This window comes from Chenopodium quinoa, unplaced genomic scaffold, assembly GCF_001683475.1.
Source record: "Chenopodium quinoa cultivar QQ74 unplaced genomic scaffold, ASM168347v1, whole genome shotgun sequence".
Lineage (NCBI taxonomy): Eukaryota > Viridiplantae > Streptophyta > Magnoliopsida > Caryophyllales > Amaranthaceae > Chenopodium > Chenopodium quinoa.
Genome location: NW_018744633.1, coordinates 4,898,249 through 4,921,237, shown reverse-complemented (window position 1 = coordinate 4,921,237; position 22,989 = coordinate 4,898,249). Strand labels below are relative to the sequence as shown.

General features: G+C 34.1%; 1 protein-coding gene across 3 annotated transcripts; it reads right to left on the bottom strand.

Annotated features, from left to right (window-relative positions):
- Positions 1-1,035: 1,035 nt before the first annotated feature.
- Positions 1,036-21,526, bottom strand: LOC110701210 (putative ion channel POLLUX-like 2). Of its 3 annotated transcripts, XM_021878812.1 has the most exons (24): positions 21,191-21,521; positions 19,246-19,319; positions 15,917-16,032; positions 14,597-14,886; positions 13,968-14,039; positions 13,744-13,819; positions 13,501-13,599; positions 13,220-13,374; positions 13,025-13,129; positions 7,193-7,279; positions 5,753-5,837; positions 5,481-5,628; positions 4,744-4,820; positions 4,549-4,629; positions 4,061-4,255; positions 3,846-3,959; positions 3,139-3,225; positions 2,917-3,043; positions 2,771-2,847; positions 2,511-2,558; positions 2,364-2,433; positions 2,183-2,256; positions 1,683-1,793; positions 1,036-1,606 (listed from the first exon to the last, which is right to left on the bottom strand). In XM_021878812.1, the coding sequence occupies exons 1-24, from the start codon at positions 21,328-21,330 to the stop codon at positions 1,487-1,489; spliced, it is 2,628 nt and encodes an 875-aa protein (XP_021734504.1). In that variant the 5' UTR covers positions 21,331-21,521; the 3' UTR covers positions 1,036-1,486. The 3 variants fall into 3 exon arrangements, 2 of the variants coding, with proteins under 2 accessions (XP_021734504.1, XP_021734505.1); XR_002507326.1 differs by lacking the exons at positions 1,036-1,606; positions 1,683-1,793 and having other exon boundaries at positions 2,234-2,256; positions 2,771-2,786; positions 21,191-21,526; XM_021878813.1 differs by lacking the exons at positions 1,036-1,606; positions 1,683-1,793; positions 2,183-2,256; positions 2,364-2,433 and having other exon boundaries at positions 2,507-2,558; positions 2,771-2,786; positions 21,191-21,526.
- Between the last annotated feature and the right edge of the window lie 1,463 nt (positions 21,527-22,989).

The window sequence follows — 22,989 nt, the reverse complement described above, 5'->3', positions numbered from 1 at the left end:
AATGGATAGAGAGAGAAACTAGGAAGGAAGGATGATTTACTAATGAACTGGATTACAGAGGTACCTGAATACCTGTGCTGTTGTACTATAGGACTTGTTTAACAATTTTGGCTGCTTGGACTGCTCCCATAAATAAAAATACTTCATCCGTTTTTTCAATTATTGAAGCAATTAAAATATACTTCCTCCGTTTCTTTTTAGTTGACACATTTTTTTAATCACGTTTGCTAATACACAATTTCAACCATTCATATATTTAATTACCGATAAGCAAAAATTATGAAAAGTTGATATTTTGAAAATATATATTGTATCCAATTTAAGAAGAGTCCACATGACTATATTTTTCCATTATGTAGGTCAAAGCGGAGAGTGTGAATAGTGCTAAAGTTAAGACGTGTCAATTAAAAAAAAACGGAGGTAGTATAATGTACGAGTAACACATTTCAAAGGATTAATTTAAAAGTTGTAACATGGAGTCCATGAAAATCATCTCACTTGACTATATTTTTCCTAGGTGAAAATCACAATTCTATAGAGTTTGTAACATGGAGTCGGTGAATTATTGTTGCAAATACTTAGTATTAAATTATAGAGGTAAAAAATTGGAAATTCTAACATAACAAAATTTCTCTTACCATCTTAATAATAATAATAACAATAATAATAATACTACGAGTAATAATAATAATAATAACTAGTTAACTACTCATAGTGAATTAATATAGTGTACCGACATTTCTAACAATATTATGGAATAATAACAAACTTTGTACAATACTACATTACTACGTATGAAGCAATAGTGTTTAATTTCATGTGGGCAAATTTAGGAATTAAGACCCTTTTTAGACGGAAGAAATAATAATTTTGGCTTTTTTGCTGTAATCTAAAGGTCCAGCACTCCAGTCTTAATGTTTCTTCAGGATTATCTTAAGATGTACTCTGTAATTGCCCCTTACAGATACGGGTTTAATACGTTTGTTTAGCATTAATTTTTGATACTTTGTAAATTAAATGACCTTTAATCTATGCTTAGTGCTTAATGATTTTCCTGGACTTTACTGCATTAGACATTATAAATTCAAAACTTACCTTGGATCAATTATCCACTGATTAAGTTTGGCTTTTGGCTTAAACCCGCGGACAATTATTAATACAAATTGAAAATAATGTCCATCACATAACAATGAAGGCAGCTCTTGTTTACAATATCTCTAGCCAGACTGCCAGAGTCATGTACATTCTCCAAGAGCTTGGTCTTATCATTCATCAGAACCGCGATGGCAGGATGGGAGAATTTGTCTTCAGCTTTGTAACGGGGACTTTACATAATGTACCTTACAGTAACAACTACTCCAAGAGAGTTGCACTAAAACAAGATCATGGTAATCTAGCAATTCCAAAAATTTCAGCTAGATTTGTAGCACCTGATGCCCATGAGTCATGGATGTACATCAGTAAAAAGAAATGAATGGGCCAGTGGTTAAATAATAAGGGGGGAATCCTCAACTATAGGTTGTTCTCCTTCAAACTCGGAGATTACAATCAGTGAGTCAGTCATATCGAGGTTGAGAGGTTGTGTTTTGGGGTTTGGATTTATAACCTGCAGTAAAATGATTTATGATTAAGAATTCATTTAGCCAAGATTATCTAGTACTGTAATTCAGATGTTGAAATACCGTTTTATCGTTTTTCACATAACCAATGGCCACTTCTCGCCTCAAACATGCCCTTTCAGACAGCTCATTGAAAGATGGAGTTTCTCCCTCTTTCATGTACAAGGCAATATCCTGCAAAGTTAACAAGAATGAAAGTTGGAGCCTGAGTCAGATAAATCAACTTGACTTAGGATATGGACTATTATAAAGGATACAGAGTACTAGATAACTATGGTAAGTCTAGGAGAATGAGCTAAAACAAAGACAGTGGCCATCGCAAAGTGAAGTTCTACAACGACTAGTTCTAACCAAAAATTTCAATAAGATTGTTTTCCTGAAGTTTAAATCCATTTATAACATGCATTCCTAAACATGATAGCAGCAATTAACACAAAATCCTCAAGTAACATGCATCCCTAGACTCAATGCCCGTATTAAACATAACAATACATTCGGTAAAGCAGTAATGGAGTGATTAACAGAAACATAGGAATAGCATTCTCAGGACTAGCTGCGTGTACCTTGACATATATTTCATCACCATCAGCATCCAAAATGTCTTTCCATACTCCATTGAGTTCACTATTCTCTGCAACTGAGCACAGAATAATTTCCTCTTGAATTAATATTGAAGGCTTGCAGTAAATGAATTAAACACACCAAATACAGCACAAAAGCATTTAATGAGAACAAGTAGCAAACCGTGAGCAGTAACGAGACTCATGAGTTCCTCAGCGGCAATATAAGTCAGTGATGGCTTTATTTTTGTTACCTGAAGATGCTTGAACAGATAAGTTTGTAACTACAGACTCATGTTAGATAACTACGTTCTGCTACGTGAAGACTTACTTGTTTTCCAAGTTTTGAGTCAACTATTTCAGCAACAAGATTTTGCGCCTGTAAGCATTACAGATAATTTTTCAAATATGAATATTAACTTCATTAGGCAAGCAAGTACAAGGGTGACTGCAAATTGAAGCCTTCGAAGTTGAAGGACTCGAAATCAGACCAGAGAAAGACTAGTAAGAAAGATTTTTTTTTAATGTCAAGACAACACATTATGATAAGATAAGATGAAAAGGGTCTTGAGAGAAACAAAGCTATCTCACCTTTACTCCAAGATTACTGCAAACATTTTCAGCCAAGAGAAGAGCAAATACAGAGTGCTTGTCAGCCCTGGATGGATCTGAAACAAAAACGATAAACACAAACACAAAGCAGACCTACTCAATCACTAGTGACATAAGATTCTCACCTCCGAGTATCAACTCTTTATCAGAGATTACAACAATTGAGAATGGGATCTCTTCATCTGTTTTTGTAGAAGTTTGGGTTCTTAATACTGCTTCCTTTAAGGTATCATAATCCATAGGGTTTCCAACCTGTAAAGAAAGTAGTGCAGTGCAAGTTGGTAAGAAAACAAACACAGCTAGTATTTACTGCTAATTGACTATGCGATTGAGGCTCAAAGGGTTACCATATGGGATACTTGTATGTGTTCGAGTTTCCCTAGACCAACAAGTCTGCTTTTCCTCTCTTCTAATGGTACATCAGACAATATTTCCTGAATTTGAGAAGATAAATTGAGAAAATATCAGGTACAAAGCTCGTTCTCATCATAACAAAATTCATACTTAGTTTCCACCATCAACTAAGTTCATGTTTATGGACCTGTAATCTACTATACAGCTTATATGTGAGCAGATGACAAGCAAACTCTGAGACTTTAACTAAGTAAATTTACATTTTTAAGCCACCATCACTGCTTGCATTGTTATGACTTTTTTTCTCTTTCATACGCCAACACAAACACAAAACTGGAACCACAAAACCGAGTCATTTGGTGCATCTATATAACATTAAAAAATCTGATCAAAACAGAAGTCTAAAAATCACCATTCAAAACACATGAACTCCCTCTGTCTCTAGATAATTGTCAACCTTCACATTTGTTAAAGAATGACATAAAGGGGACAAGACACAATAGTAGGGCAAAGGTGCTACAGAAAGGACAGAATTTATCTTGGAATTAAAGATATTGGTTTCCACCTATCTATCTTTGGTAAAGGAAAAGAAAATACAGCCACTTTCAGGAACATTTTTGAGTTTATTTTACCCACATTATGAGTACCATCACAGCAGAGGTATTCAATACGAATATCTGATTTGAGAATTTTAGCATACCAGTGAACTTCCAGGTCCTAGATAATTGTCATATTCTTTAATCATTTCCGCAATATTTGGGCGCCAACCTATCAACAGTATGCTTTCTTTTGGCCCTACAGTGTAGTCTGATGCCTGTACAAAGGCATTAAAACGCAGCAGTGAGTCTTCTTCTAGTTCCTTTTCCCCTTTTATAGTTATATGAAGTATATAATTATGTTTATATTACAACATACCTTAGATCGTCGTTTGAAAGGACGCTTTTGTGTATTTTCACGACGCACTTTCTCAATTGTTGACATATCTTTGACAGAGTCAACTTTAATTCCCAGGTACTCAAAGTTGTGAATCTCCTTATTCACTGCCTCTATAACACTTGAGCAGGAAATTTGCGGCTTTCTTGTCCCATAAAGAGGAGCAATGAATAAAACCTAAATCATACAAGTAGGAATGTCACAAACAATGAAAGTTGACAGCTAGAAGCAAAGTGACCATTTCCACTTAAATGATTTATGATAAAAACTGAGAACAGTGGCTCTTCCTCTATCTACAAGTGCCACAAGAAGGGTTTCATTCTCATGTGTTTATTAGTATTCTGATTTTCATTTCATAGCCATTTATGTTTGATAGCACATAGAGCACTGATAAAAGGATAACTATAGATTTCTGTTAAGTCGATATATCACGGATCTAAAAATAGCATAAAAGTCTTCAAATAACATACTTTGTCAGTTTCATTCAAGACCTCCTCATCATTTGGATGAAAGATTAGTTCCCCACTTCGGTAAAGACCACAAACAATCACCTGGAAGAGACAGTAGATAAAAAAAATTAGCCAATAATCATCAATCACAAAACCTGTAGGCCAGTAACTAGCAAATAGTCATTTAACTTAAAGTTTCATCAGACAGATGTTTACCTCTTGTAGTCCACGTCTAACTTGCCAATACTTCACTCCAGCAAGGTCTGGGAAATCACAAAGATTAAATACATTTTCTGCAATGGGAGACAAATAAAAAAAGGTTAGTAACTAAAGTGAGAAAAGACTATAAACAACTAGGTATTGATTTAATACGATCACAGTATGAGAGTGAGCTAACTAGCTCAATGGCTAAGCCATCGATGACAGTAGCATTTAGATTTGTACGATACAAGAGTAAGATCTGGTTGCAGCAACCACTCCTTGCTAGGCAAATCAAAGCAAGGAAAATGGGTAAATAGCTAGTAGTGCACAGCATTGTTGGTTAGCTACTTACAAAGTGATCAAGGAAACATCTCTATGTACATGACATGGAAAGTGTTTATAAAACTTCACCTCACTAGGTCAATACAAAGAGGGTACTAGCTAAAAAAGTCTCTTCCAATGAAAGCAAGATGCATTATAACTGTATACACACAAAATTTTAACTTAAAGCAACTAAAGCCACGCGATTTCCAATGAAGAATACACCATAATATACACTGTTAATCTGCAAGACAAGATGCATTATAACAGTATACACACAAAATTTTAACTTAAAGCAGCTAAAGCCACTCGACTTCCAATGAAGAATACACTATAATATGCACTGTTAATCTACAAGACAACATCAAGATTACCGTTAATCCACAAGACAACATCAAAAAGTGTTACAACTTAATAAACATATACAATACTTTTGTAATTCAGCAAGTGTTGATAGATCTCAAGAAGCCCTTTCTGTCGGGAGCACTGAACAAATAATTTGGAAGACACATTTTCTACTGGTGCGACTTTGAGCCCTGATATTGATTTCAGCAACTCACATGTACTGGGATTAGAAACCTGCATTAGAAAGATTGAATATGAATACAAGCTTAAGATCATGCTCTAAATTCGGACAATTCCACATAAACATACATGTAGTAATCAAAATTTAAAGACTTGGACTTAGTTTTATAAGATAGACCTCCACAATGGTAGGTACATTTGAGATTTCTGCCAGTGGTTGTAATGCCAGCACAGACAGAAATGCATCTGTATCAACTTCATACCTGGTTAATGGAGAAAACTGTCAAACACAATTTTTAATTTTAATCTTGAGAAAGTCTTAAATCATAAGCTGTGAGACTATACTGTTATTCGGAGAATCATGGTAATGAGTTATCAACAGACGTTTTGCAAAATATAAATATAAATATAACAGATAAGTTATCCAGGCCATACATTGGATCATAGGCATTAATCTCACTTTTTCATATCAAATAAATAAAAAGTAAAAACTACTTATATCAGATCACATGTAAGGTTTCACCATGCTGACACAGGAAGAAGATGAGTTCAGTAGTTGAAACTTTACAAGAAACAAAAAGCCATGTGATTATATTCGTGTAGCTTGGCCGTTAATGGAGATGATATAAATTTCCTTTTATGATCAGGTTTCCTCATCTATTTTATCTTACAGTCATTCATTCCACCTTTTTTTCTGCAATTTATGAGAAGGCGGTAGAGACTAATCCTATGAATGCCAAATTTGAGCGTAAGCTGCATACCATCATGATAGGAAATTAGGATTACTTCACTGCTAAAATAAAATTGAACCTTCTCAATAATATCCTCATGTAATAAATTTCCTTTTTGGCAAGTAATGTTATGATATCATGAGATAAAACCTTTCATTTGTTATTGGGATACTTAACCTATCTCTTTGTTAATGGTATAGGAAATATAAAGGTAGATCCCTTACTGAGATACAGAGAAATCCATGGACTTCTACTTAATTTTTCCTTTGATATCACATCTTCATCTAATCTAATCTTTAGCTTCCAACCTTCCTTTCTCTTGTTCAGTGTGATTTCTTCTTTCGGCACAATATATAACCTAACCGGAAAAACAAGGATGTCTCACCAATGATCAATCGTCCAGGAAGTTTATATTAATTGTAGAAATTTGAAATTTGAAAATGTTATCAGTGGTTAGGGCATTCACATCTCTAATGCCTTTTACTTCCATATGAGCTTAGGGAAAGAATTGAAGTATCTAAAAGACTCTTCAAGAGTTCTCCTCCCTCAGTGTTCCATGGTAGGGTGGTTTAAATGTTAAAAGTTACAACTACAAGGGAAATCAACACAAATGTAAGACAATAGGTTACCTTGCTGAAGTATATTAACACTATAGCTATTATTTTAGATGTGTCCTGCACAGAGCTTATAGCCACTTTATAAACCTCAAATGGAATTTCCGGCCACCGGTAAAGTATCGAATACTTGAAGGAACAACACAAGCACACTCGCATCACCTCAAGGACAGTTTTAGTTTCAAATTTTGCACTGTTAGCAAACTAGGAAAGTTTGCATGATGCTTGCAAGTCTTGGAAAAGTATTACATGATGAATAAAGAGATGCCTTACCTATCTCCTTTTGTAGGCAAAATAATTACAGCACGGGCCTTATTTGCTGCAGCTCTTTCAAAAGATTTCGTCAAGTTGAGGCTGCAGCTGTATCAATACAAGAGCCAAGGTAAATTCCCAAAGATATTCACCCAATTACGTATTCTTTAAACCATAGTGCAGATATTGACCAGCTATGAAAGAAATTATATTAATTAGCAGCTGAGGTGTGATTTAAGCAAAAGTATTTCTACAGCTGATAGAGAGAGCTCTTAACCTAGAAAGAAAACACAGGACAACATTCTGATCAAATGCTTGATGCTCCTTTACTTTTTTTAAGTCAATCAGTCTCATTTCCATCAATGTTCAATCAATTTTTAACTGCAAAAGGCCAGAAATATGGATATCCAACTCATAGTTGTAGCTTTGGAACAAAACTAAAAAGCATGGACACCTATTTGACCACTGAATGTAAGTCAATATCAAGACCATTACCCTTCCTTGCTTATTGGCTCTTTCCTTTTCAGAAAGACAAACTGCTTGCAGTTGAATCCTTCAAACTAGAGCTAGATATAAATGTTGTGTTCAAAACTATGCCCAGCAAGTTCAGTTTAGAACAGTCATTTTCTATGTGTCAAGGTGTTATGTTTGGCTTCAAACCATTCTTGTCAGCTTTCAAGTTAATAATTTGCGGGTTATAATCAGCTTCAAACCAATTTAAGTTCAAGTCAATAATTTGCGGGTTATAATCAGGTCGGGTCATTCTCGGGTTCAAGTCGGGTTCGGTTCAAGTCAATAATTTACGGGTTATAAACAGGTTGGGTCATTTTCAAGTCGGGTCATTCTCGGATTCAAGTCCGGTTATGTTCAAGTCAATAATTTGCAGGTTACAATCAGGTTGGGTCATTTCCAAGTGAGGTCATACTCGGGTTCAACTAAATATAAATAGATAATTATCATTTTTATCAAGCAAATTATTTCCTTTGACTATAATATATATGACTATATACTAGGGAACTATATTCTATAATTTAGGAAGATAATTATCTCTTTTGACCGTACAACAAATATATACTATATTTAACTCTTAAATTTGAGGATAATGCTCCTTTCTTTTGTTGGTCTGGACCGACTTGGTCTCCCTAGACAAAATGCTTTGATCAACAATAATAAGGTGGTCTAAATTGCATTTAAGGTGATTTGAAATCGGGTCAGGAACTATTTGGGTTGAATTTAGGTTGAGTCAATAACAAGTCGTGTTAATTTCGAGTCGGGTTAGTAACAGATCGAGTTGAATTTTTGGGTCGGGTAAGTAATAGGTCTGGTAAATTTCGGGTCGAGTCAATAACAAGTCGCGTGGAATTTGGGTAAGATCAATAACAAGTCGGGTTGATTTCGGGTCAGGTTTGTAATTGGTTAGGTTAAATTCGGATCAGGTTAGGAATGGGTCGGGCTGAATTCAGGTCAGATTAGTAACAAGTCGGGTTAAATTCGGGTTTTGACGAGTTAAAACGAGTTAGGGTCAATTTCGGTTCAAGTCGGGTTCAGTGCAAGTTAATTAAATTGGTTGTTGTAAACCGGTAAATGGGTACAAGTTGTAAACCGGTAAATTGGCCGTTTAACAGCAAATTGGATGGTTCCACACACCCAATTGGACTCCTGTAGGGTATTAAGGACCATGGTAAACATTTTGGCAATTTTTATTTTCGAGCAAAAAAAAAGTCAAAAAATTCCAAAATTGAAGGCTAATATCCACGCTTTTTGGGAAATTTTGGAGATTTCGGGGCCCGGTGTCGAAAAGGCTTGAGATTTTAGGGAATACATCTCTGGGTCATATAATGACGTTTGGAACCATATAAAATCATTATATGTTGTCATATATGTTCGTGGTAGGCTTAATTTAATGAAATCGATGCAAGTTATAAACCTGTAAGGCTGTAAATAGGCCGTTTAAAGGCAAATTGGATGGTTGCACCCACCCAATTGGACTCCCAGAATGTATTAGGGACCATGGTAAATATTTCGGCAATTTCTATAACCTGACGAAAAAAAAGTCAAAAAATTCCAAAATTGAAGGCATTATATCCACGTTTTTTGAAAAATTTTAGAGGTTTCGAGGACCAGTGTAAAAAAGTCTTGATATTTTAGGGATACATCTCAAAGTCATATAATGCCGTTTGGAACCATATATGATCATTATATGTTATCATAAATGTTCGAAATATGCTTGAGTTAATGAAATCCGTGCAAGTTGTAATCCAGTATATTGGTCGTTTAAAGGGAAATTGGATAGTTCCACAAACCCAATTGGACACCCGGAGGTTATTAGGGACCATGGTAAACATTTCGACAATTTTTATTTCTGGGCGAAAAATAGTCAAAAAATTCCAAAATTGAAGACTAATATCCACGCTTTTTGAGAAATTTTGGAGATTTTGAGCCCCGATGTCAAAAAGTCTTGAAATTTTAGGGGATACATCTCGGGGTCATATAATGCCGTTTGGAACCATATATGATCATTATTTGTTGTCATAAATGTTCGTGGTAGGCTTGAATTAATTAAATCGGTGCAAGTTGTAACTAGTAAAATGGTCGTTTAAAGGCAAATCGGGTGGTTCCACCCACTCAATGGGGCTCCTAGAAAGTATTAGGAATCATGGTAAATATTTCGGTAGTTTTTATTTCCGGGCGAAAAAAAGGCAAAAATTACAAAATTGAAGGCTAATATCCACCCTTTTTGAGAAATTTTGGAGGATTCGGGCCTCGGTGTCGAATAGTCTTTAAATTCTACGGGATACATCTCGGGGTCATATAATGCCGTTTGGAGCCATTTATGATCATTATATGTTGTCATAAAAGTTCGTGGTAGGCTTGATTTAATGAAATCGGTGCAAGTTGTAAACCGGTAAATTGGCCGTTTAAAGGCAAATTGGATAGTTCAACCGACCCAATTGGACTCCCGGAGGATATTAGGAACCATGGTAAAAATTTCGGCAATTTTTATTTTCGGGCTTAAAAAAGTCAAAAAATTTAAAAATTAAAGGCTTATATCCACTTTTTTGAGAAATTTTGGAGATTTCGGGGCACAATGTCGAAAAGTCTTGAGATTTTGGGAATACATCTTGGGGTCATATAATGACGTTTGGAACCATATATGATCATTATATGTTGTCATAAATGTTCGTGGTAGGCTTGATTTAATGAAATTGGTGCAAGTTATAAACAGGTAAATAGACCGTTTAAAGGCAAATTGGATTGTTGCACCCACCCAATTTGACTCTTGGAATGTATTAGGGACCATGGTAAACATTTCGGCAATTTCTATTTCCGGACAAAAAAAGTCAAAAAATTCCAAAATTAAAGGCTAATATCCACGTTTTTTTAGGGGATACATCTCAGGGTCATATAATGCCGTTTGGAACCATATATGATCATTATTTATTGTCATAAATGTTCGTGGTACGCTTGAATTAATGAAATCGGTGCAAGTTGTGAACCGGTAAATTGGCCGTTTAAAGGCAAATAGGATGGTTCCACCCACCCAATTGGACTCCCGGAGGGTATTAGAGACCATGGTAAACATTTCGGCAATTTTAATTTTCGGGCGAAAAAAATTCAAAAAAATCATAAATTGAAGGCTAATTATCAACGTTTTTTGAGAAATTTTAGAGGTTTCGTGGCCCGGTGTCGAAAAGCCTTTAAATTATATAGGATACATCTCGGAGTCATATACTGCCGTTTGGAACCATATATGATCATTATATGTTGTCATAAATGTTTGTGGTAGACTTGAGTTAATGAAATCGGCGCAAGTTGTAAACCGGTAAATTGGCCGTTTAAAGGCAAATTGGATGGTTTCACCCACCCAATTGGACTCCCGGAGGGTATTAGAGACCATGGTAAACATTTCAGCAATTTTTATATCCGGGCGAAAAAAAGTCAAAAAATTCCAAAATTCAAGGCTAATATCCACGCTTTTTGAGAAATTTCGAATATTTCGGGGCACGGTGTCGAAAAGCATTGAGATTTTAGGAGATACATTTCGGGGTCATATAATGTCATTTGGAACCATATATTATTATTATATGTTGTCATAAATGTTCGTGGTAGGCTTGAGTTAATGAAATCGGTGCAAGTTGTAAACCGGTAAATTGGTCGTTTAAAGGCAAATTGGATGGTTCCACCAAACCAATTGGACTCCCGCAGGATATTAGGGACCATGGTAAACATTTCGGCAATTTATATTTCCGGGTGAAAATAAGTCAAAAAATTCCAAAATTAACAAATTGGATGGTTCTCAATCCACGCTTTTTGAGAAATGTTGGAGGTTTCGGGTAGAGCTATCAATTCAAGTAAACGGGTCGGGTTTAGGTCGGTAAAAGTGGATCGGGTCAACTCGGGTCGGGTCAATTCGGATTAATTCCATAACTTATGCGGGCCGGGTTTAGGTAGGGTCGTGCTTTAGTCGGGTCACGTCCGGTCATACTTCTTATCGGGTTTGGGTCGGGTTACATTCGGGACGGGTGAACAATAGGTCGGGTTTAATTCGTGTTTTTACGGGTTAAAACGGGCTAGGGTAATTTTGGGTTCGGTTCAAGTTAATAATTTGCGGGTTATAATTAGGTCGGGTCATTCTCGGGTTTGAGTCGGCTTCGGTTCAAGTCAATAATTTGCGGGTTATAATCAGGTCGGGTCATTCTCGGGTTTGAGTCGGGTTCGGTTCAAGTCAATAATTTTCAGGTTATAATCAGGTTGGGTCATTTTCAAGTCGGATCATTCTCGGATTCAAGTCGAATTATGTTCAAGTCAATAATTTGCAAGTTACAATCAGGTCGGATCATTTCCAACTTTCCAAGTGAGGTCATATTCGGGTTCAACTAACTATAAATAGATAATTATCATTTTTATCAAGCTAATTATTTCCTTTGACTTTAATATATATGGCAATATACTAGGGAACTATAGTCTATAATTAGGAAGAATAATTATCTCCTTTGACCATACAACAAATATATAATATATTTAACTCTTAAATTTAAGGACGATGCTCCTTTCTTTTGCTGGTGTGGACCGACTTGGTCTTCCTAGACAAAATGTTTTGATCAACAATAATAAGGTGGTCTAAATTGCATTTAAGGTGATTTGAAATCGGGTCAGGAACAATTTGGGTTGAATTTAGGTCGGGTCAATAACAAGTCGTGTTGGTTTCGAGTCGAGTTAGTAACAGATCGGGTTGAATTTATCGGTCGGGTTAGTAATAGGTCTGGTAAAATTCGGGTTGGGTCAATAACAAGTCGGGTTGAATTTGGGTCAGATCAATAACAAGTCGGGTTGATTTCGGGTCGGGTTTGTAACAGGTTGGGTTAAATTCGGGTCGGGTTAGGAACGGGTCGGGTTAAATTCAGGTCAGGTTAGTAACAAGTCGGGTTGATTTCGGGTTTTGACGGGTTAAAACGGGTTTGGGTCAATTTCGGTTCAAGTCGGGTTCGGTTCAGGTCAATAATTTACGGGTTACATTTGGGTCGGGTCATCTCTAGGTCAATTCATGTTCGGGTTCAGGTCTCACATACTCGGGTCAACTCGGGTCTAGGGTTGGTTTCAGGTCAGGTTTGGGTCACCATTTTTTCGAGTTTAAATGGGTCGGTTAATAATTGAGAAGGTTGTGACAAACAGCCTGCCATATATCCACACTGTGATAAAAGGGTGTGATAGTAGGGTGCTTTTTTAAAATCTGAGGCTTTTTTGTTTCATTCTATAAAAGAGGGGAGGTAAACCTGAGGACTGAGTTTCATAAGATTAAAATAAGAGTTCACTTCTACAATACAAACTGTGGCTAGTAATTCAGAATTATACCTTTTTGTAAGAATATCAATATGGCTAAGATCTTTAGCTATATTTTCAGCAATCCTTTCCATATGCTTCCTTGGAAGATTAGAAAGAAGGAGAATTCTCTGCCTCCTGAAAATAAAATTGCAAACAAAAAGTTGCCATCTGGAAGAATTAATGTACATTGACAATTCACACAAGTAAACCAAAAAACTTCTGTACCTATCATGAGCAGTGCCTAGGCGGATGGAAAACTCATGATACTTATTTATCTGCTTAAGTATGAAGTTCAGATGACTATTCACTCCACAAATGATTATATGATCAGTCTCCAAAACTTGCATTTGTGCACCCTCCCTGATCCTTTGCATGTTATTCTGGTGACACGGGAGATGTATGATGCAATAGTGTTATTGGTCAGAAACTTAAAAATGTATTAGATTCAATAGTCAATTGCATAGAATAACATTATCACTATTAGGAATTGTGCTCCCTAAACTTACTCTGAGCTGCTCTGTCATCGTGCTCAACAAACGGGAGTAGAATAATATGCCCCAAATAGCAAGTATAAAGCCAACAACTCGTTCAAAACGTGTTCTCAACTGCAGTTTTTCATGAAAAAATTACATTAGATGCATCAATTGCAATAATTATCAAATGCTCATTGATCTAGATAAGACAAGCAGGATCACATGAATATCAGAAGAAACAGAGCCAGAAAGTTCACAAGGGCATCATTTTCACACTCTTAAATGGGTTGATGATGAACAAAGACAAGACCAGGCCTCCCAGAAGCAATCCTCCAAAGACTGTGTTTGACCCCTATATTCAAACAAGGAAAAACTCAGCTCAGTAGAACAGCAGATATGTCCTTTACTATTCAAACAGCTGACAGACAGCCAGTGTAGCACTCCTACATTCCCAACCTAATCCAAGGTATCATAAGTAAAAAAAGGATATCACAGCATACCTGAACCTAAAGAAGAGGAAACCACCAATGACAACGAACGAGAAGCACGCCACAATTAGTACCAATAAAAACCTGCATTTCGTCCACACCAGCAGTCTGAGCCATGGCAAAATATATAAAAGGATACTTACACAAAATCAACCAATATAACTAAAGAACAGAAACTGGTAAGCCATTTACTTCCTCTGTTGGGAACGAAAGAGTCATGTAAGAGTTCCAAAAGAAGATCAAGGTCGCATTAATATTATGCACATCTGTTAATGGCTTACCACTTTCAAAACATTGTTTTTATTCTCCTTGAGACACATGCCATAGAATTCCTTGAGTAGAAATCACCATGACCAGAACTAAGATCACAATTCAACCATTTTCATACAAACCTAGTTAAGACACTCGTGTACTATGCTACAAGAAGCATAAAGATCAGAACAAAACGGTTAACAAAAAATGTTAGAAGACAATGAAAACGAAAAGGAGGAAAAAAAAATAATTTACAAGCCTTTATAAATATCAATGAAAGATGATTGGTATTTTGATTCAATTCAAAGCAAGAGAGAAGCTTTTGTGAACAGAAAATAGCAGAAAAAACACATTTTAAATGATTCAATTAGTTGGCTGCTTTCACTTACGTTGCTACATTTCTTTCTACTTGCATGTTGAATAGATATATCATTCGTGCAAAGCTCCACTGGAGATCCCCAATTGAAGGTAAAGAGACATCCAAGTTGAGAGGTGTAGGCTTGTTTTGTGAACTAGACAGGGAAGCAAACAGTAGATTTGTAGACCCAAAAGCTTGCATTGAAAAGCCATGCAAGCACTTGAGCGATTTCAGCAACATGCTGGCCAAATTCAAATGACTCCATCTAAGGAAGACAAAGGATGATATTGATAAGGAGTGAATAATCATAGCCAGGTGACCCTGCACATAATTAGAATAACAAACACTATCAAACTAGATAAAACAAAACCTACATATAAAGTTTTCGTAAAAAGAAGAATAATGAACTCATAAAAACATGCAGAAGAAATGCAGGGGACTAGAAGTTGCAAATGCATCTAGTTTTTTTACCTTCTTGTGAAAATCTATCAATAAATTGTTTTTTAAAAAAATCCAAGCAAGGAAAACAAACAGAACAATTCTATGACTCAAAAAGTATCTAATTTATGTTGACAATATTAACCTTTTTGAACAATGTGCTTATAATGTATCTATTCTCTTCTGGTCCAAACATATTAAGAAGATTCTTTAAGGCAACTAATATATTCGAGAGATACATCATAATATCCCCAAGTTTTTACAGCTTTCAGAGAACCCAGATGTCCAGTATAACCTTCCTCATAATCAAGTTAACTATGCTAAGTCAAAGTCGTAGATTATTATAGTCACATTATACTGCTCTTAAAAACATAATTTATCAACCAAAAAAAATGCATAATGCCAAGCAAAGCCCTGGACAACAAGTATAGAAATTAAGAACAACTAAGCCCTTAACCCAACACAAGGTGGAGCCTTGACCTCACACGACATAAAATTATATGCAATGCGATACCAGGTTCCAATTTTAAGGTGGGCCTATCCCCAGCCCCCGCTGAAGATCCTCTCCACCCCCCCCCCCCTCTCTTGGGACTGCTTCATTCATAGCCGAGAGGGCTTGCTAATAAATGTGAAACTTAAGCCAAATTAGGTCTAATCCAAGGATATTTTACCAGAATTCCTTTATTTACAAATACCCATTAGGTAAGCAGAAAGTCATTTCAATCACCAACAAAACATATCTCACTAAAAAGAAAAGGCAATAAATTACCAAATTGGGTAAAAGAAGTCAGTAAATCACACAAATTTAGACATATATTCAAATGAGCTTCTAATCTTGAAAAAAGAATAACGTTCATTCAGATGTCTGCATCTTTTGACATGAAATTCCCAGGGCAAATTCAATAATTCTTACCTTCAGACCACCTTTGAGTTCTAATCTCGAGCATATACCTTCCTCTTCGTCCATAAAATCTGAACAAGAAACTAATTCCTCGGTATCTTTTCTCGTAGCATTTGTAATCCACTTCCCTAAAAAATTGATCATAATAATATATAAGGTCTCCTTACCAAATAATAGGCAACCATGAAAGTCTGAAACTCATAATTTTAAGATAGCTAGCAGTATAAATGAAAAAAAAAAAAAAAGAAAAAAAAAATTGGTGCAAGGTGGCAGCATTCAGACATGTATCAAATATGGATCATTGATTTCTCACAGACCATATCAGCTCCCTAGTTCTGCAGGTTATCACCTAAAACTTACAATAAGTTATGTCTGCACCACATTGCTTACTTTACCAGCAGGAGCTTTGTCACTCTACACTAGCATTTCCAAAGGATCTTTTACCAAAATGGCTATTTTGACAAAAGTATTTACCAAAACGGCTAATTATAAAATTTAATTCCCAAACTAGCTAAATTTATTGATTTGAAAGGATACTATTTATTTTTTATATTCCTTTGAATCCGTTTGGTTCACTTTATGGTTTTTTTTTTTTTTTTTTTTTGGTTTTATTTAAAAAGATTTAGTTTTTTTTAAAAAAAAAAAAATTGGTTTAATTTAAATTCTAATGCCATAGTTTAAAATATCCCATTAATTTGAACAATAACAATCAACATAATATATATGCAGCAATTCTCAATTTTTAAAAAAGTTACACATAAACAACCACTCAAAAATAATGATCCAAACTTCCAATCAACAAAAGAAATAAAAAAATACAACTATTTTTTTTTTACACATAAAGATAGAAATAAATATATGTAAGTTATACACATTAAACAAAATAAATATTCAAACTAGCCGACATAAACAAAGAGTATACAATTAATTTAATAGACTTGAAAAAGATGAACAATACCCTAAAATCCCTTATCGTTGTATAAAGTTGCGGTAATCTTGATAGAACAATAAGACTTGAAATTCCAATTTTTTGTGACTGATATGATCAAGATGAAAAATTAGGGCTTTTAATTTTTTTTTTATCGAAATTAGGAATCTGTGAGTCTACGACTATTTACGTTCTTCGTAGTTTTGTATACTGCTTAAATTTTCAAACTTAAAAAAAACCTTAAAGGAAATAAAAATAATAATAAATAAAAAAAATAAAATAAAAAAATAATAAAAAAAAAAAAAGTGAACCAAACTGGTTCAAAGGAAATAAGAAATAGATAAATTCATTCCTTTCAAGTTAATAAATTAGCTAGTTTGGGAATTAAATTTTATTATTAGCCGTTTTGGTAAATACTTTTGTCAAACTAGCCGTTTTGGTAAAAGATTCATTTTCAAAACTTAAACAATAATATTGCAGAGGAAAGACAACTCAACTCTACAAAGATATCTACAAGCAGTCATTCTTTGTCTTTGTATCACAAGATCCTTAGGCAGTAAACATATATATGCTGCCACAAGAAGTCAACAACAGCAAAACTTATTACTCCCTGTACCTATTATTTTGTTCTAAGCTCCTGGACTCTTAGATTAAAATTCACATCAACTACATGTCATGATTATATATATATATATATATATATATATAAAATCATGACATGTAGTTTTCTCAAACCTTAATGTTTTTTTACTCACACGTTTTTACCTCTTCTTAAGTCTTTCATGAATTTTATTTTGGTTCTCCTTTAAAACCTTTTAATTTTCCTTGGATGCTCTTTCTTTTTCTCACCATTACTCGCCTTTTTTTTCCAACTCTTTCAACTGATTATACTGTTATATCTCTTTCTCTATATCGTATGTTCCTTGTAACAATTCATATTAGTCGACCCCAAATCATTTTGAGACTAAAACTTTGTTGTTGTTGTACAAATGTACCTTATTAGTAAAATTTATTATTAGTTGATATTGTGAAAATACATATTGAAAAATACAACCAATTCATTAAGTTTGAGTGTTTGACCACAACGTAGAATGGGATAGAACAAAAAGATAGGAGGGAGATAAAAAAATAAAAAATAAAAAATAAATAAAAAAAATAAAATAAAATAAAAAAAAAAAGAGCAAAAGTAATTAATGAATCAATCTGATTTGAGTATCTAGTGTATAAACTTATTTCTTTTTTCCTTTGTTGGTATTACTCTTGAATTCTTGATTTTGCCTAATCAAACACATTCAAAATTATTAATACTTTAAATGGAATTTGTATATAAATTAAAATAAACGTTGAAAAATTCTTGCACTTTTTGGTGTCATGTGGCAGAGGCAATCTTGAATTTGACTTATGTGGTACACAACATGATTAGCACAATCCTATTTTCCCAGTAAGGACTCTTACGGTGTGGTTGGATTGAAGGAAATGGAGGGAAAGAAAGGGAATGGAAATGGAGGGATGAGGTATCTTTCATTTGGATAACAAATGAGGAAGGAAGGGAGGGAATTGGAGGGAAGAGAAATGGAGGGCTTAAATTGCAAGAAATTTATTCCTCCAACAAGGGAGAGATTTGAAAGGAAAAATCACCTTTCTTCCTTCCGCTCCCTTTCCCTCCCCTCCTCTTCTCCTCCTTCCCCTTCTCCTCCTTCCCCTTTATTTATCCAAACACAGTGTTAGTCTTCTACTCGTTTTTACTTCCCCAAATTATTCAAATATCCTATAATTCTACAACAGTAATTAAGAATGTAAACAAAAAATCTATTAACTATTACTAAAACAGAATATGCTAACGTCACCACTGCCACATGTCGCTCTCTGAATAAAAAATTTCCCGCCTAAATGCAATGATGATGTCATCTTTCTTTCCTTTTTTTTTTTAATTATGTAGAGTCATCCTATTTAACATTTTAGAAATTTAAATATTAGATGCTTCTACCTTACAACTAAAACCTATGGATTTATCGTAGAAAATTGAAACAATTTTAAATAGCACACTAAAAAAATGACCTCACATTGAACTATGAATTAGATGACGTCAAACAGATATTATATCATAATTTTGATGAAAATAAAAGATTTTAAATTACAAAATGTGCGTAATTCTTATTTATATTCATGTATAATAGCGATTTATTATTAAAATGTACAAATTAAAAATAGGTTTTATATAAACCATACATCACACGGGTTCTAACCTAATAAACTAATAAATAAGGCTTTACTTCCCTGACAACAAGTAAAGTTGCTAGCCATATCAATATCATGGAATGGTATGGATTATGGAATATTAAATTGGATGCTATAAATCAGATGTTATATAAAAGAAATCTAGTAATTAAATCAACTTACAATTACAACTCACCTCTTTGATTCATTTTGTTATTTGACATTAAAGATGAATCTTCCAACCAAATATCCGGAATACAAAGTGTACACCTGCAGAGTATCATTAAATTTAGTTTTTGATACCACAACCTCGGGCAAGAATTCAAGGACATAAGAGACAGGGTAGAGCAAATTTTAAAGTACCAACTTGAACTTCCTGTATGAGGTTCTTGATATTTTTCATATCCACAAAGTTTTTTTTTTGCCTGTTTAGCCTTTTATAAAAGACAGCGGGAGCAATACTACAGGTATCATCTAAACCCAAATGCACTCAAACAGATATGAGAGTTAAATTCTTTTGTCATTGCAACTGTGCTATACTAATATTTACTCCAGCATGCAAGATCAATATCATAATTACAGGATACACTACTTAAATGCCTCAATAATATTACATCCAAAAGTTAATAAAAAGAAAAACGATGAACGTGAAATCATAATGCTTTTGGAAGAGAGTATAAACATGACCTTTTTTAGTAAAGGTACTTGCTTAAAGGATTCCCTCTTCTGTCATAGAGGGGTGTTGCTATAATGCTATCAACACCAAGAAGACAACCACATTCACCAATTCTTGTTCCAGGATTATACTACCTTTGTTTCTGAATGGTCTTTACATTTTCTGTTTTGGTCTCTTTCTAAAAGTTTTTTAACATATTTACTTTATTCTTTTTTTGGCAATCCCCTTATATTACCTTACCCTAAAATATTTACACATTTCCACTCACTCTCTCTTACTTTATCCTCTTTTTTCTTACACTCGCCCACTTTTTACACTCTCTACTCAAACCACCTTTTTTAACACTCGCCTAGTTTCTTAATATTTGTCAAAGGAATCAAACAACAGAGTGCCTCCCTCCCCTTTTCATCAGTTTCACATTCATCAAAACTTCAAGGCAAGGTTTTTGCAACTTTATAATCACATTTTTTTTGTAGTAGAAGAGATGAAGTAGATGAGCTTGGTCCTTTGGCAATGTCAAAGGTACGTGAAATCCTTCTGCTTCTTAAATTTAGAACATGAATTTAATCATTAAGGAAATAAATAGATAGATAGTAACTATTCACTCATTACTCATTCATTCCGCTGGAACATTGCAGTTTCAAATTTTCAATCGCCTCCCTTAAGAGACATGCTTTCAAGCCCTTCGTAAAATCGATCTCCCTATCGCTGAATGTGTGATTGGCACGCGTATACATTTCATCATTCTTTCTGCTCACATATATAAATGAAGAATTCCAAGTCCTTTTAAGTTCCAAAACCTTTCCTCCTTTTCTAATCACAGACTACTTTACTTAATTCCTACTAACTAGCTCTTCTTGATTATTCTATAATTTCAACTATCGTAATTTTCTCACTCTAAACTACATATCCAATCCATAATAAGCTTTCTCATATTCAATTAAAGAAAATAATAATAAATCCAGTCACCGTGAATTAGCCTTCAATAATCAAAACTCAATAGCAAAACTCTACAACCACAACTACAAAAAGACTAAAGAAGCTTCATCAAGACCAACATTACTTCAAATCTACAATCTCAAAGCACAAAAACAATCCAAAATTCAAATACTCCAAAATGTTCCAATAAAACTACAATCTCAAACTACATTAACACTCTAAACATCAAAGACTCCAAAAAAATTCCAACAAAAGTACAATCTCAATAAATAATCCAAAACCAAATTTCCCAATAAAAATACAATCTCAAAGCATATATAACAATCCAAAAACCATATACTCCAAAATCTTCCAATAAAAATAATCTCAAATCACATAAATAATCCAAAAAAACATATACTCCAAAACATTTCCAATAAAACAGCAATCTCAAACCGCATTAATCAAAATGTACACACTTCAAATTCACAAAACAATACAAAACACAACAAATTCAACATTAATAACTAAAGAAAAAGAGATTAACCTAAAAGAGGCGCGCGACATTCGCCGGCGAAACGCACCGGAGCTCCACCGAGAATTAACGGTAATCCGAGGAGAAGAAAACCGATTCTTCGCCGGAAAAATAGCCGGAACCGGAAGAAACGACGTCGTAAGATGCCTCATTGTTGAAATCACTAAGAAAATGGAGTAGGAAGAGATAAGGTGAAGTATAGAAAATTCAACCAAGGCAATTAAACTGTGTCAATGTTTGATATTTTTAGGAAAAGTGACAAAGAAATATTTGGAGTTTGATCACAAAAAAAGGGCTAATATGTTGAGATTCCATTCATGTCAACGTCTTTTATAAAAAAGAAGAGAAGAAGATCATACATAAGATACATTAAATAAAGTTGTACAAGTCCAAAAAATAAGTACTAGAAGTCAGGAAAATTTTAATATTGGTGTGGTCCATGAAATATTTTTTTTTTTTTTTGTAAGTGTGTGCAATTATAGTGCAAAGTTTGTACGACTAGCCTAGTTGAGTTGTTTTTGGTTATGGTCTCGTGGGCATGGAGGCCATGGACCCATGTGTTTGTGGTACAAGAGTTGGGGAGTAGGACCGTAATCGCGAAAGGCATATGCGTTTAACATATGTTACATGAATATGTGATGTGTCAAGGATGTAGCGCTGTTTCTATTTTTGGAAGTTTTGCTCTATTTGTTACCAAGTGTGTTATAGTAGGGGTGTTAAAAATTTGAGTTAAATATTGGAAATCAAAAGAAACTAATTTAGTCCGGTGTGAAAATCTTTAAAAATCGATCTTGAATAAGATTGGTGTCTAATGTTAAAAACCTTTTGCATAAAATATATCTTACCAGGTAATAATTTCTCTCGTTTATTCAACATATTTTAATTTTATTCTTTGTAGTCATTATATTTTTTGTATAAGCTTGTCAATATAATTTGTGATTTTATAAAGCTTGAGCGAGCACACAGTGTGAGTTTAATCAAAACTTAGTCAATTTGTAATTTTGTTAGCATTTTGTCTACAATCAGTTGGAATGGGAGTTTATATGTTGTTGCAAGCCAAAGCTCAATCGATACACTTAGCGATGAATCTCAATAAACCTTATAAACAATGAAATATGATCAAAGACTCCATATGTGTGGCGTGCGTCGATGATGTCAATCTAACAACAAGCTTACCATACCCAAAAGTTGTTTATGGTATTATAGATAAATAATTTTTTCTTTATATACAATGGTTGTGTCTTTACACAACATAAATGATGATTTATCTCATAATTTTACGGCAATTATGGATTTGATGTGGAATTTAGTATGTGTAACTTGATTGCATACATTTACTTTGGTTTGAAAATTAAGCACTTAATAAATTTACACAGCAACATGATTGCATAGTATATGTGCATATACATATGTGGATTTCTAAAACAAACAGACCTATCAATGAACAAATCTATTGATTAAGGTTCAAAACAATATGGGGTATATCTAAGCGATGATTTACTCGAGCCTTGGTTTGCCCCATGCTCACTAGTCACTATGTGCTATTTCAGTTGATAATAGGTAATATATATGAATATGTGAGTTAGTTTTATAACTTTATGAAAGTCGCCCACTTATGGAGTTATGATTAGCGATTCTCCGAGGGGGGTCAATTCCTTAAACTAATTATTTTATCAATTTAATTTATAAAGCTTATTAGCTTAATTTACTTATTTACATCATTATGCAATTTTTTATGCATCATACGTTCATATATACTTTGTACTTGTTCATACAATTGATATGGAGTTTGATGCATCATACCATTCATA

Excerpts from the sequence above, each read along its gene's own strand:
- LOC110701210 (XM_021878812.1), bottom strand. The coding sequence starts at position 21,330 with ATGAGGCATCTTACGACGTCGTTTCTTCCGGTTCCGGCTATTTTTCCG. Across the intron at positions 2,257-2,363 it reads GAGTCTCGTTACTGCTCACG|TTGCAGAGAATAGTGAACTC; the intron begins GTTTGCTACTTG and ends TTCTGTGCTCAG. Across the intron at positions 1,607-1,682 it reads ATGTGAAAAACGATAAAACG|GTTATAAATCCAAACCCCAA; the intron begins GTATTTCAACAT and ends ATTTTACTGCAG.